This window comes from Gossypium raimondii, chromosome 13 (genome assembly GCF_025698545.1).
Source record: "Gossypium raimondii isolate GPD5lz chromosome 13, ASM2569854v1, whole genome shotgun sequence".
In the NCBI taxonomy this organism is placed as follows: Eukaryota; Viridiplantae; Streptophyta; class Magnoliopsida; order Malvales; family Malvaceae; genus Gossypium; species Gossypium raimondii.
In genome coordinates, this window is record NC_068577.1 from 52750278 (window position 1) to 52764127 (window position 13850).

At 33.6% G+C, this 13850-nt stretch overlaps 2 protein-coding genes across 3 annotated transcripts; one reads left to right on the forward strand and one right to left on the reverse strand.

The window, feature by feature from the left end:
* The first annotated feature begins 1983 nt into the window (after positions 1-1983).
* Positions 1984-9299, forward strand: LOC105782337 (acyl-CoA-binding domain-containing protein 4). 2 transcript variants are annotated; one of them, XM_012607021.2, is made up of 19 exons: positions 1984-2283; positions 2609-2679; positions 3175-3238; positions 3341-3412; positions 3490-3513; positions 3684-3878; positions 3969-4046; positions 4326-4436; positions 4813-4879; positions 4983-5044; positions 5494-5633; positions 6318-6444; positions 6525-6639; positions 6871-6959; positions 7461-7544; positions 7621-7803; positions 8093-8248; positions 8373-8432; positions 8815-9299. In XM_012607021.2, the coding sequence occupies exons 1-19, from the start codon at positions 2128-2130 to the stop codon at positions 8998-9000; spliced, it is 2040 nt and encodes a 679-aa protein (XP_012462475.1). In that variant the 5' UTR covers positions 1984-2127; the 3' UTR covers positions 9001-9299. The 2 variants fall into 2 exon arrangements, with proteins under 2 accessions (XP_012462475.1, XP_012462476.1); XM_012607022.2 differs by lacking the exon at positions 3490-3513 and having other exon boundaries at positions 1986-2283.
* A 340-nt stretch (positions 9300-9639) lies between these two features.
* On the reverse strand, positions 9640-10957 carry LOC105782340 (40S ribosomal protein S21). The gene is made up of 4 exons (XM_012607027.2): positions 10805-10957; positions 10422-10516; positions 10179-10311; positions 9640-9898 (listed from the first exon to the last, which is right to left on the reverse strand). The coding sequence occupies exons 2-4, from the start codon at positions 10469-10471 to the stop codon at positions 9833-9835; spliced, it is 249 nt and encodes an 82-aa protein (XP_012462481.1). The 5' UTR covers positions 10472-10516; positions 10805-10957; the 3' UTR covers positions 9640-9832.
* Between the last annotated feature and the right edge of the window lie 2893 nt (positions 10958-13850).

Consider the following 13850-nt stretch of genomic DNA (forward strand, 5'->3'; position numbering starts at 1 on the left):
CAACTCCTATAATCCACCCCTGCAAATCACCATTGATTGAACTTTAACACCCATATCACCACATGGATCAATTCATCACCAAGACACAAAGCTTAATTAGGAGTAATTAAGTACAGTGATTATGTAATATGGTTAGCAAGCTGTTGTAAAGCGATTTGGACATGTATAGAATCAAAAGTACTTCAACAAAATTGATGAGTGTCAAACGGTTTGGTTAGTTCTATGACTTTTGGTCTAGGTTACATACATGAAAAACTTGAAAAGAACTGAAACTTGATATACGCATATACATTTACAACTCTGACGCCCGAATCTGAATTTTATAGCTTTTCTACCTCTTCCTTTTCTTGAATGAATAGAAGCCATTGAACATAGCATACAATTTATATGGCAAATTAGCTAAGATTGCAATGCTGTTTAACAGATCGAGAGTAACACAATTTTTTTTAGAATGTTCATTTTCTTAATATCACTAACAGTGTATTAACATACATGCATATATTATATATTTGAAGTCCAAACATGAATAAAATCTAATACACAAGTTCAAGCTTCTCTCACCTTCCACTAGGCTTTCTTTGTTTTGAGAAGATATAAAGATGTCAACAAGAGAGATTTAGCCAGTTTCATCTACTCACCAATGGGCTTCTCACTTAAAAGAGCCCGTAACTTTTGCTTTTGAACCGTAAGTCATGGCCCATGGGCCTTATGGCATCTTCTATTTATTTATTTTGGGTTAAAATATATTTCCAATCTGGTACGCTTTGTAGATCTGAATTTTGTCTCTTTATTTTTATTTCAAATAATTAAATTATTTTATTTTTTGAATTTAAAGATATAAGTTTAATTGTTAATACGGTTAAAATTATTTTATTAAATTTAAATTCATTATAATGTCAATTTTTTTTTACTAATTGAATTTTTTTTATTTTAAAATCTATATCATTATTTAAGCTTCTAACTGAGTTGGTGCCATGAGTCGACCGGGCAACCACTCGGTTAGATAAATTACATAAATGTCTTTTTGTAATTAAAATAAGTTATATTATTCGATGGTATTTTAGTCTTTTTTATTTTAACAAAAACTAATAAAATTATACATATAGTGAAATTTGGACGCACACTAATTAAATTAATAGAATCTTAATTTTACCACTCAATCAAAGTTTTATTTTGATATGTTTTATACATTTTATTTTAATATGCACGATTTATTATCTCCACTAGTTGTATATATATATATATATTGATAATGTTGTTCATTGAGTTGATGTTTACATTAACTCACAATTGACGATAAAACCATGATAAATATTTCTAGTGCATTTAGTATTGTTTATCTAATCTATTTATGCGTTTAAATTAATTTTTACTCATAATTTAATCTAATTTTTATTTGAATATTATACATATTTCGTGTGTTATTATGATTAATTAATTTCAAACTATACATTTCATTATATATCATCTTTAAAGACACATTTGTGTTCTAAATCCACAATTTTTAAATGTATACGTGTGTGATAAGGTTTTACTGTTATAATTTTTTTGTCAACAAATGAATTTGTTGAAAATAAAAAGTAAAAGGCATACTAACTTTTTGGCTCTCTATTTAAAAAAATTATTTTAGCCATTCATTTAATTTTTCGTCAATTTTAACCTTTAAATTTACATTTTTGGTTAAATTATCTCAATATAGATGAAAAATTAATGTTTTTAATTTTACTTACGCGACATACACGTAGGTTGCCTCATAAATAACATGTAAACATTTAATATTTTAAAAAATTAATTAAATGTAATTCACGTTCGTGCCACATCAGAGTTAACAAATTTTTCCTTTCACAAAAATTAAATATATATATGGTAAGTTGGAAGGAAAAAAATAATTATGCTAAAGTAAAAAGGGAATAACAAAGATTACGTAACTTGAAGACAAGGCGCAAGTGCCAACCCAAACAAAGCTAACATATCCGAACACCTCCCAATAAAACTCCGTTACATTTTTAAACATTTCGTCGCTAAAAAGTATTTCTCAAGTCTTAAAACTGGTACGTATATAAATCTCGGGTCAAATTCAAATCTCCGAGACGAACACAGAGGAAAGTCAATAAAAAATTGGCGACGATGGCGAGGGCAAGCTCTGGCCTCGCGTACCCGGAACGATTCTATGCGGCGGCTGCTTACGTTGGCTTCGACGGATCTCCCAATTCCAACGACAAGGACATTGGCTCCAGGTTCTCCACTGACGTCGCTTTGATCCTGTACGCCTTATACCAGCAGGTAATTTCACCGTTCTCAATTCCTTCTCTCTTATTTCATTGGATGCCGCCTTCTTCAATACGAAAGCGACTTGTTTTTGCTAATTTCCGGCAATGTGATGTTTATCTTATTTCGGATAAGGATTTCGTGTATTAGGATTGCTTTTGTATATAATATTTTTGGAGCATTTGAAGTGTAATTATTGTAGATCTGGCTTTATACTCTGAATTCAAGACAATTCGGATGTTGATCTATCGAATAATTGAATGAATATTTATTTAGTACTTGAATATGAAGCTCGTGTTTTGTTAGGTTACTAATTTTCCGAATTGCTATGTGATTACAGGCTACTGTAGGCCCTTGTAATGTTCCAAAACCGAGTTTGTGGAATCCTGTCGAACAAGGCAAATGGAAAAGGTCTGCAAGCTCATTTACTTCTATTTGTAATTTTACATTTCTAGTCTTGTTGTTGTTGTGTTGTAACGGTCATTTTAATTTTGTTATGGTTATTCCTAGGGTGATACTGTTTTGATCCATTTACTCAAAGTGGTGCTGATGATAGCAATGTTTATTCAGAGAGATGTGAATGGATAGTCACTTATATGTGGGATGGATTTTTTTGGTTGTTTCAACATTTGGTGGCATTGTGGCATGGTGCATAGTTTTTATTGCGTGCTTCTACTGGAAAAAGCATGGAGATGTACTTCTGTGTTATTTATATTTATCAGATCTAGATTGTTCCAATTTTCTCTCTGCCATATGCTTGTTTTTTATGTTTGTTTATTATGTAACTCGAGAATTAGATGATAGAAAGCAATTTATTATATGTCAGATGGATGTTGTCCATGATTTTTTTTCCTTCTTTCTTTTTGATAATCGTTCTTCTGGTAAAGCTTTTTTTTATTTATACAGCTGGAAGCAGCTTGGAAATATGGTGTCTGCAGAAGCTATGCGTCTCTTTGTGAAAATATTGGAGGTACAGGCCATAACTTTTTTGATATTTTGCGTTTATATGAATCATTTTAGTTTGACTTAATTGTTTTCTATTTTGTTCCTTATTCTTTGACTCATTGTTCAGGAAGAAGAACCAGGATGGTATTCACGGGCATCTAACTCTGTTTTGGAGCCTGTTACAGATGTTCAAATGAATGTGAGTAATCTGTTATTTTCTCAGTTTTGGTTTTCTGATTTTAACATTTCCCATTGTCTCTTATTTTCACAATTTAGGTTGGGCATGTACCTCTGTTACAGGTCTTGTTCTCAACTTTTAGAGAAGTCTGAGTTTGCATAATTGCTCTGTTCAGTCAGTAGTTAAAATTTGAATGAGAGAAGCGAAGTTGCTTATTGGGAGGTGCTTTTAGTTGGGGCCTGTGGTTCTCTTTACTTACTTTCACCTTCTCAACTTGTATGCATGTTCACAGCATAATGCGATTGTTGAGCCTATCATCAAAAACCGGAATTCTTTTGCTGAGACAAAGACCATTTCTGCTGAAAATGGAGGCCTGATAGAAACTCAGGATATAGATGTTGTATCAGAAGGCCTTGGCTCAGTTGTTGTATATGATCAGTGGACTTCACTTCCAATAACTGGTCAACGTCCCAAAGGCCGATATGAGGTATTGACATCTCTATCATTTAGAAACAAGTCCTTTCTTCTTCTTCTTGCCTTCTTCCTCATCTAAAGAATGTTTACTCTTACTTGTCAGCATGCAGCAGCAGTTGTCGAGGACAAGATGTATATATATGGTGGAAATCACAATGGTCGTTACCTTAGTGATCTTCATGTAAGTCATTCATTTACCTTAACATGCAATACACATGTATTTTTGTAACATCCAATTTTTTACACATGTATTTTTGTAACATCCAATTTTTTCTAGTACAATTCAGTTTACTGTATAGTTTTGGTATTGGAATGAAGTATTACCAAATTATAATTCTCACTTTCCAGGCCATTGCTTGAAAATTCTATTTTAATATGTAGTCTTGCTAAGCTTTAATTTATTGTTTGTAGACTATAACTACACATGACAGTTTTCACCATAATGTAAGGTTTGATGCAGGTTTTAGATTTGAGAAGTTGTACTTGGTCAAAGATTGAAGCTAAGGTTGAATCTAAGTCGGTGGAAACGCCATCTCCTATAAATATAACCCCATCTGCTGGTCATTCATTGGTTAGTAGAGAACTGAGTTTCTTTATATTTTCCTTTGGTTTCTTAAAAGCAATGTTCTCTAAGTAAATATGCACATTTCTTTGGAATCTGTTGGCTAAAAATTCTTGTATCCATGCTTAACTCTCTGTCCCTTCTAGTGTTTCCCCTAGGCACCTACGGAGAATCAGTTTCTTTAATTTCTGGTCATATAGAACTGATCAACTTCTTTCTTTTTCTTTTTTTTCTTTTACCTTTTATTTCTCAAAAGCAAAGTTTTCTAATGGAAAAACCCACAATTCTTTAGAATCTGTTCGCTAAAAGTTCTTGTATTAATGCTAATTGTCTTTCTGCAGTCATATCATTTGACTCTCTCCCCTCTCCTATTTTTTCCCCATAGATACCTTGGGAGAACAAGCTTCTTTCAATTGCTGGCCATACAAAGGATCCTTCTGAAACCTTCCAGGGTACTTGTTTTATCCCCTTATTAACAAATTAAAAAATTTGAGGACTATTTTTCTTCTCCGTCTTTCTCTTATTATCTTATTCTGTACTGTATTCTTATGGCAGTGAAGGCCTTTGATCTACAAATTGGCACATGGTCAATGTTGAATACTTATGGAAAACCACCGGTATTCATATTTTCTTCATGTTAACTCTCTTTCTGCTGTACCAACTTGAAAATTATAGCACTATATTTAGAAATTTTAGCAGGTTCATGATTGTTGTACCATGCACAAATAATTAGACCAGCCTTTGGTTTTTCTTAATGACTTTGAGATGGTGATCACTGGTAGAATTAACCTTTCTTTCTTAATTGAATATGGTATTTAAGAAACTTAAAACTAGATCATTGTATGTTGATTTCTGGCTATATTTAGCTGAAAGTTTATTAGCATATAGGTATGCTTGAACATAGGCTGAAGTTAAACCTTGGAAAATAAAAAATGTATTGAATACGTGTGCTTATACGTTCTTGTGCCCCTTTATTTTCCTCATGGTGGATTCTTTGATTTTTTTTTTTCTGAAAATTTCATTTCGAACTGTTAACACTTCCTTTCCTAATTTGAGTGCCTTACAGGTCTCTCGTGGAGGTCAGTCTGTGACCCTTGTTGGAACAACCTTAGTGATATTTGGCGGACAGGATGCAAAGCAAACACTCTTGAATGATTTACATATACTTGACCTAGAAACCTTGACCTGGGATGAAATTGATGCTGTGTAAGATTACTTTTGGCAATCTTATTCCTGCACTATCCCTCCACAGTGCACAATGTTAATGGATTTCTGAATTCTTTTGTTAAATATGTGCTACTGGTACTTCTATAGCCTTTAACATGGAAAATGTAAATGAATTTTCACTTGCCAGCTTCCACTTATCAAGGGCTGACTTGAACAAGGGTCTGGCTGCATAGTGCAAGCAGCCTGGTCCATTGTTGGTTTTGACCTAATAAGAATCTGACGTTTGAATTTCAATCCGGTTCCTAAGACTAGCTTGCGACTGAAATTGTATTCATAATTAGGTCTGTTCGTTCTGGTAAAGAACTTAATATTTAAATTTCCAAAACTGTTATATAAAACTGATACTGAGGTCGTGGTCCAAGATTACTTCACATGCTTAAATTCTTCTTTTGCTTTTGGTGTATTGACATTTTGACATGCATCATACTTGAATTCAAATTCTACTTTTCTAGTACTATATCTGAGCTTCATTTCTACAACATTAAAATAGAATCTAACCTGTTTACCAATGTACATTTTATGTAACAGCATGATATAATCCTTTTTTTGCACTTCTATTTTGGGTAATCCCTTGTACCCAATTAGTTTATAGATTTGAAGTGTCATTTGAATTTTATATTCCTTGGTAACTCTTAATATTTGTTTATTCTCATTGTCATGCAGGGGGGTGCCTCCCTCACCGCGGTCTGGTCATGCTGCTGCAGTGCATGCAGAGCGTTACCTTCTTATTTTTGGTGGGGGTTCACATGCTACTTGCTTCAATGATTTGCATGTCCTTGACTTGCAAACTGTAAGATGATTACTCTTTTGTGTTTTTGCATGGGCTATTGAGGAATTAGTATATCTATCTTTATGTATTTGGATTTGTAGATGGAATGGTCAAGACCCACACAGCAAGGTGAGATACCAGTTCCTAGGGCTGGTCATGCAGGTGTGACTGTTGGGGAGAACTGGTTTATTGTTGGTGGTGGAGACAATAAAAGTGGTAAATGTCTCACTCCAAAATCTAATAGAAGATTGCTATTGCAGATTGTTCCTTGGATGACTTTCTCACTCCATGCTTAGTTTTAGTATTGTTATAGTTATACCATCAAGTGTCTCCATTTCATATGAAGATAAGAAAGAGCTTTGGTAGGATATGTTGATTGCGTGAAAATGTTTACTTTTTTATTACTGCTCCCTAGTCTTCATTGCTTGTCCTATTCTTGTCTTCCAGGGGCATCAGAAACTGTTGTCCTTAACATGTCAACCCTCGCTTGGTCAGTTGTGACATCAGTTGAAGGGCGCGTTCCTCTTGCTAGTGAGGTATTTTACATTTTAAAAATGCTTGTTACCTGTAAAATGCTTACAGGTGGGATGTGGAAAATCTTTGTTTGGATTACTGCATCTTATATATATTGGTTTAATTGTAACTGCTAAATGTGGATCAACAAGGAATGGTAGAGATGATGCATAGACTCTCTGCATTTGATGTCGTGCTTCTCTGTAATTACTATGACGATTTTACTGGATTTCTTTAGTAACATGTTCATCATTTTCATTGTCATCAATTAATATCATTGGCGTTTAGACTTAAGAAACAATTATTCCATGAAAATGATGGGAACTTTGGAAGCTGTGCTTCTGCAAGAGTAATGTAATATTTTAATAGGTCATGAGAAGAGTTTCTTTCTCAGTTGTATGTAATGCATGTGTTAACGTTGAACGGTACATATAGTTGTGGTATGTTGGTCTTTATATAGGAGATAACTTCCAGTGTCAGTGATCTAAGATGCAAAGTTTCTATTTAATTGTCTATTATTGTAGGGTTTAAGTCTGGTTGTGGGCTCGCTTAATGGGGAAGATATACTTATATCTTTTGGAGGATATAATGGACACTACAACAGTGAGGTATAGGTGGTTTTGATCTCTTTGTATATGACTTTGTCTTTTTGTTACTATACAATCATTTATGGTTCCCCATCAGGTTAATGTTCTTAAGCCTAGTCACAAGTCAACCTTGCAATCAAAGATAATGGAGGGTCCTCTTCCTGACAGTGTCTCTGCTGTGCATAATGCTACAAATCCTACCAGAGATTTAGAATCCGAGTTTGAAGTTGGTCAAGAAGGAAAGATACGAGAAACTGCTATAGATAATTTTGAGCCCATGGTATGTGATATTTTGAGAGACAATATAACCATTTTACCTTCATTTGAAACCTGCTGTTTGAAATCTTCTGATACAAATAAACATTCTAGCTCCATTTATGTGTTGCTGCCTCTGTTGCAAACATATGATTTTGTGGTTCTAGTTTACATCATAACATTCATACACAACATCAAAAGTTTTATAACAGTAAAACCAGTCCATACAATACTGTAGTTTTAAGGTGTTCAGAATGTCTTATTTAATTTATCATCAATTCTATTTCTTTCACTTAAATTTAGAGTACCCGCAGAAATCCAAAGGTGGGGAGACTAGTGAGCACATTCTAGCAATGCTCAAGGCGGAGAAGGAAGAACTAGAATCATCATTCAATAATGAGAAATTGCTGTCTCTCCAGCTAAAGCAAGAACTAGCAGATGCTGAGGCTCGAAACACAGACCTATACAAGGTAGTTTTTTACGTGTATAATAGCAGGTCATGTAGTTCTTCATTGTTCCAGTTGCATAAGTTCGGAAAACAGTGGTGTTTATTAGCTTAAACATTTTTCTCACCAAGTTTCATTTACATCTTAGGAGCTCCAATCTGTACGTGGTCAACTTGCGTCCGAGCAGTCAAGATGTTTCAAATTAGAGGTATTTTTGAATCAAGAGAACCATGCCATGGCATATTATGTACTTGATCTGTTTTCTCCATATTGAATGGGCATCCAAACTATGATTTCCTTTAATACTACTGTTACCTCACACTTCACAACAAGAATTTAAAATCAGGCTCACAAATACGGAGCATACCAAATGAATTTGAAATATTTCTCAACTTTGCTATTTGCATGAAATTTACTTGGAAAGTGGGGTTATTATGGTTTGCTTTGCGACCTTCATTGCTGACCGTTTTAGCTACTATACTAATTAAAATTTGGTTTATACGAGGACGCATATACCTCCAAAGTACAGAACTCTATTTGTTGAAGGGAAAAAAGCCTCTAATTGTCTTTTTATACTCTTGAATCAACAGGTTGATGTAGCAGAACTACGACAGAAGCTACAGACAATGGAAACACTACAAAGGGAACTTGAACTCTTGCAGCGACAAAAAGCCACATCTGAACAAGTTGCCATAAATGCAAAGCAGCGGCAGGGCCCAGGTGGCGTATGGGGTTGGCTTGCAGGAAGCACTCCACAAAATGCTGATGATGCTTGAAAACCTAATTAAATAGTGCTTGCAAGAAAGTCATACCCGGTGCAATGTTCTATCCACTTGATCAAGAGTTCAAACCATGGATACAGCCTCTTCTTGCAAAGCAGGGGGGAGGTTGCGGACATCAGGACCTTCTGCAAATCCTTGTTTTAGTAGGAACCTAACGCATTGGGTACTCTTTTTGACAAAATTTTGGGTAAAAATATACATATATTTCCTGTTCTACTTAAACCAGGTCTTTCTATGATCAGAATAAGAAATCTAGTTAACTCAAATGAATGCCTTCGAGATTTTTGGTTGAATACATGCCTCGATGGATAATTGTTTCAGTTTTATTTAGTTACATATGGCTCTGGACGCAAGGTATACGTAACCTGATGCGTGAAAATATAGGTTTCAAACCGTTTACCATTAAAGTTTTTTAGAATGGTTTTGTATGTATTAATTTGGTAACCCTTTATTAGAAGGCAATGTTGTTTCACGAACATTTTAGCTTCTCGGAATTCATGACAAACTTAATTTTAAGGCAGTGTTCAAATTTGGCCTTTTTCCCAACAAAAATAGTTTAGGACAGCCCTCATCTTCAACCGATGTTTTGAACCTTGACATTTCCTCCGAATACAAGATTTAATGCAAAATTAATAAGCCAACAAAAAGATAATATATGAGGTTCAATGCAAGCAAATTAGGTACGAAACATCATCAGATCAAATTCAACATAATCCATTTTAAAAAACCAAGCTAGAACTTAAAGGTCACTGATTAAAAAAAAAAAACACATTTTCCCTCCAAAATTCAGAGACCAAGCAATTAGTAAAAAGCAATCCACCTCCCACTACTGCTGTCGGACTTCAGCTTTCTTCTTCTGCCAAAGCCTGTCAAGTGCACTGTCAGCATCACCCTGCAAACATGAACAAATCAATCAGCACTTGACGTATGACACAACTCAACATCCTCACAGACCTAAAGTTTGTCTTTAAACAATCACCTAGAAACACCAAAAATTCCCGAATTCTGATCTAACACGATTACAAGGATATAATATTTCAAATATATGGAAGAATTTCCAAGTTCCGCGTATACCACAGAAATATGATCCAACACTAAAACGGCACGAAAATAATAATTAAGACCTACGAAAACCAATATAACCAATTTGGTAATAGAGATCCAACACGGACCTGGGCACGGACAAAGCCACAAAGAGCAAAAGTGGAGAAAGTTCCAGTGTATCTGCCAAGCTCATCCAAATGCCCAACATTAATCTGGACAGAAGCATGATCCTTCGAGGTGATCAGCCTATTAGTGGCCGAACTGCAACAACAAAAAAACATACACACCACAGGTAAGCTTCCAACATAAACAACGTGGTGAAAGGGAAAGAAACTAACATTATGAAACATAGGCTAAGTAAAATTAAATACCATTTTCTGGGGATGTAAAGATCCATGTTTTGACCCTCTTCGTTCTGCATCTTGGCGAATTGCTTAACCCAACACAAACACGAAGCTCAAATCACCTAATACAATACCAGATTCATTAATTTAAAAAAAAAGCTAACCCGAATTCAACTTCAATACTCTGTAGATCACATTCTAATTCGAATACCATGAATAATAAAACAATATTTTGGAGAAAACCCAAATCCAAATTTAACTATTGCTATTTAGGAAAACATTAACAGTTACGTTAATATAAGAAATAAGAGTGAATGAATGCTTATTAGAACATCCAAATAACATAAAATTTAGATAAATTTAAAACTACGAAACATGAATATGAAATCCAGATAGAGAGAGTGGCGTACAAGATGCGAAAGAGAGGCTGCTGCTGCAAATGAGATTTATGGCTCTCGTTTGCTGAATTTATATGCGAAGAAGAAGAAGAAAAAAACCCTAATTTCCTTCCAGATTGACCAGGGCAAAAATGCCCACCTGTGACGTGGTTTACTCCCAATCTGAGCCCGTTTTGTTCTTGAAATATGGCTCAGTCCATTGAGCCCAGTTGAAGCCCACAGTTTAAAAGGATAAAAGTCAAAACCCCAAATCATGTTCATTTTTATAATTAAAATCTAAATTTCAAATATTTATTAGCTTTCAAAAAAAGAAAGAAAAAAAAAACCTTGGTTTCGATATTGACTAATGACAGTGGACCATCTTCCTACCTCTGGTCGAACTCTCATAAATTGAAACCTGGTTATTTTGTTGACTGTTGAGGTTAATAAGGACAGCTACTTGTTATTTAATATTAGATTTTCGGATTGCATTTTACCCTTCTATTCAAAAATAAATAAATTAGTCCCTGTAACAAATTAATCTTTTTTATTAAAATTTTCATTAATTTTTACTATTAAAAATTGACATAACTAACAAAATAATCAGATTGTGACACGTGGCGTGCAACATATACCTCATACTAACATAAAGAGACTAGTTTTTAATAGTAGAAATAAGTGAAATTTTAACAAAAAAGACCAATTTACTTTTTGGTTAACATATAGGGACTGATTTACCATTTTTTTAGTAGAGGGGGAAAATGCAATCCAACGCTTAGTATAAGGCTCTCCATGGTACTTTTACCATATTTTGTGGCAAGTATATTTTATTTCTGGTAAAATTACCTCGAAGGTCACTAAACTATTAGTAAATTTACACTTTAGTCATTCAACCTTATAAAATTACAAAATGATTTAATTAAAAAAATTTAAATAGTTTAGACTTTTTGAAGTTAAGTAATTAAAGTGTAGACTTTCAATAATTTAATAATTATTTCATAACTTTTTAAAGTTATCAAAGCATAAATTTGCTAGTAATTCAATAATTTTACGTATAATTTACTTCTTCTTTTTTTACGTATTCAAAAGGCACTACTCTACCATCTACACCGGGACATATAGTTTTTGTGTGGTCTGTTTGATAAAAATATAAGTGATCTTATTCTTATGTTCATGCGCACACATATAAATACAAGGATGAATAACAAGGAAGCTAACTTTATATGTCAAGGGGGTAGGGTAGTAAACTAGCTAAAATAAATAGCCTTTTAACAGTGAGGTAACTTGTCTGGGGTAAATTTCGATGACATCAATAGATTCTTCTTAATTCCTTCTTTTATTCTTACTTGAGTTTTGTAACCGCAACTGGTTTCAGAGTCAGAACACAACTCTGGTGTTGTGCGCTTTGCTTTTGCCGCAATTCCCACATTTCTTGTCCTCATTTGGGTCCCACCATATCTAAGTTCTAACCCTTTTCTTTTTAAGGGTAAACTGTAAAATCTTGTTTCACCCAGATTACATTTTAGTTATTTAAATTAACATTTTAGTCACTGAGCCATTAATTTCCATTAACGGTGTAACAGTAAGTTGATGTGGCATGTTCAATCATCATTTCAAATAAAAATTTTAGGTTAAGTTATACAATTGGTCCCCATATTTTTTCATTTTGAGCAATTTATTTTTTTCTTTCATGTTCTTTTAACTTTCCTTTTTTTTTTATTCTCTTCTTCTCCGTCTATTTTCCTCCCTTCTCCATCTCTTTTAATGTAAAAGAAAAAAATTAAATTACTCAAAACGAAAAATATATAGGAACTAATTGTATAATTTAACTTAAAATTTTGGTTTGAAATGATGATTTAATGTGCTACGCCAGCTTACCGTTATGCCGTTAATGGCAATTAACACTTAATGACTAAAATGTTACAACAGCATAATATAAGTGACTAAAATGTAACATGAGGAAAACAAAAGTGACTATTTTGGTAGTTTACCCGTATCTTTTAATTATTAAACTCATATTGACTTTTTCTTTTTCACTAGAAAACTATTCACCAGGAGGAGCAATCAAGAAATCACCGTCACAAACGGTCTAACAACATAATCGTAACTTCTTCAAGTTTACGGGAAAAGATCTGAAGGAAATCTTGTAAACTCTTTTCATATTATTTATAATTACCATTAATGAGAAAAATTCATTTAAATATAAAAGTAAACAAAAAATCTCAAAGTTTTTTCCTAAAAATATGATGTTTAATAAAATAAAATTAAATTTAGAATAGCAGTTGGTGAAAGAGGAAGGGTTGATGTGGTTATGATTTTCATACCAGAAAGAAAGATATGCTTTTACTATGAAACAGCGTCCAAAAATGAATACAGAAGCCGTGCAAGCAAAGCATCCTATTCTCCACTTAGGTTACGTACAATTTATATATTTCTGAACTGGGAAAAATGGAGGAAGGTGGAAGAGTAATCAAACATCATTCCATTCCATAATTATGATTATTGAGATTTTAAATCTTGTATTATTTTATTATTGATGGTAACATGGAAATGTTTTTGTGGGTGGTGGCTTTTCGGGATAGCATGAGAATTAGATTTCAGGAAAATGCACAGTTTTTTAGGTTCGACTATAATTCGTGAGCATTAGTTAAAATAATAAAATGGGGTTCTAGGTTTCTTAAAAATTAGAGAAAAATTTGTTTAGGTCTCTTACAAGTTGATATATAAAAGAATTTTTTAGATCCTTAAAAGTTAATTTTTTTTGGGGCCCTTAAAACTTGAAAAACAATATTTTAGATCCCTTTCAACCTTGGGCCTTGGGCGGCCGCACCTCTAGACGACCTCCAAGGGCCGGGCTTATTATAAGGCATTTTAGATGGATTTCTCGTGTTGCTTAGTCAATGCTTCAAAAAAGCCACAATTCAGACTGATAATATATAGAGGTGATCAAAGCCTTATAAGACAATATAATGACCGATTTAGGAATCACAGTGCTTAGAATGGCCTAGCGAATTTCAAAAGCTGAAGGACAGTAGTGGATACAATAAGTCCCTAGAAAAGGTAATCTTGTTGTTGACTG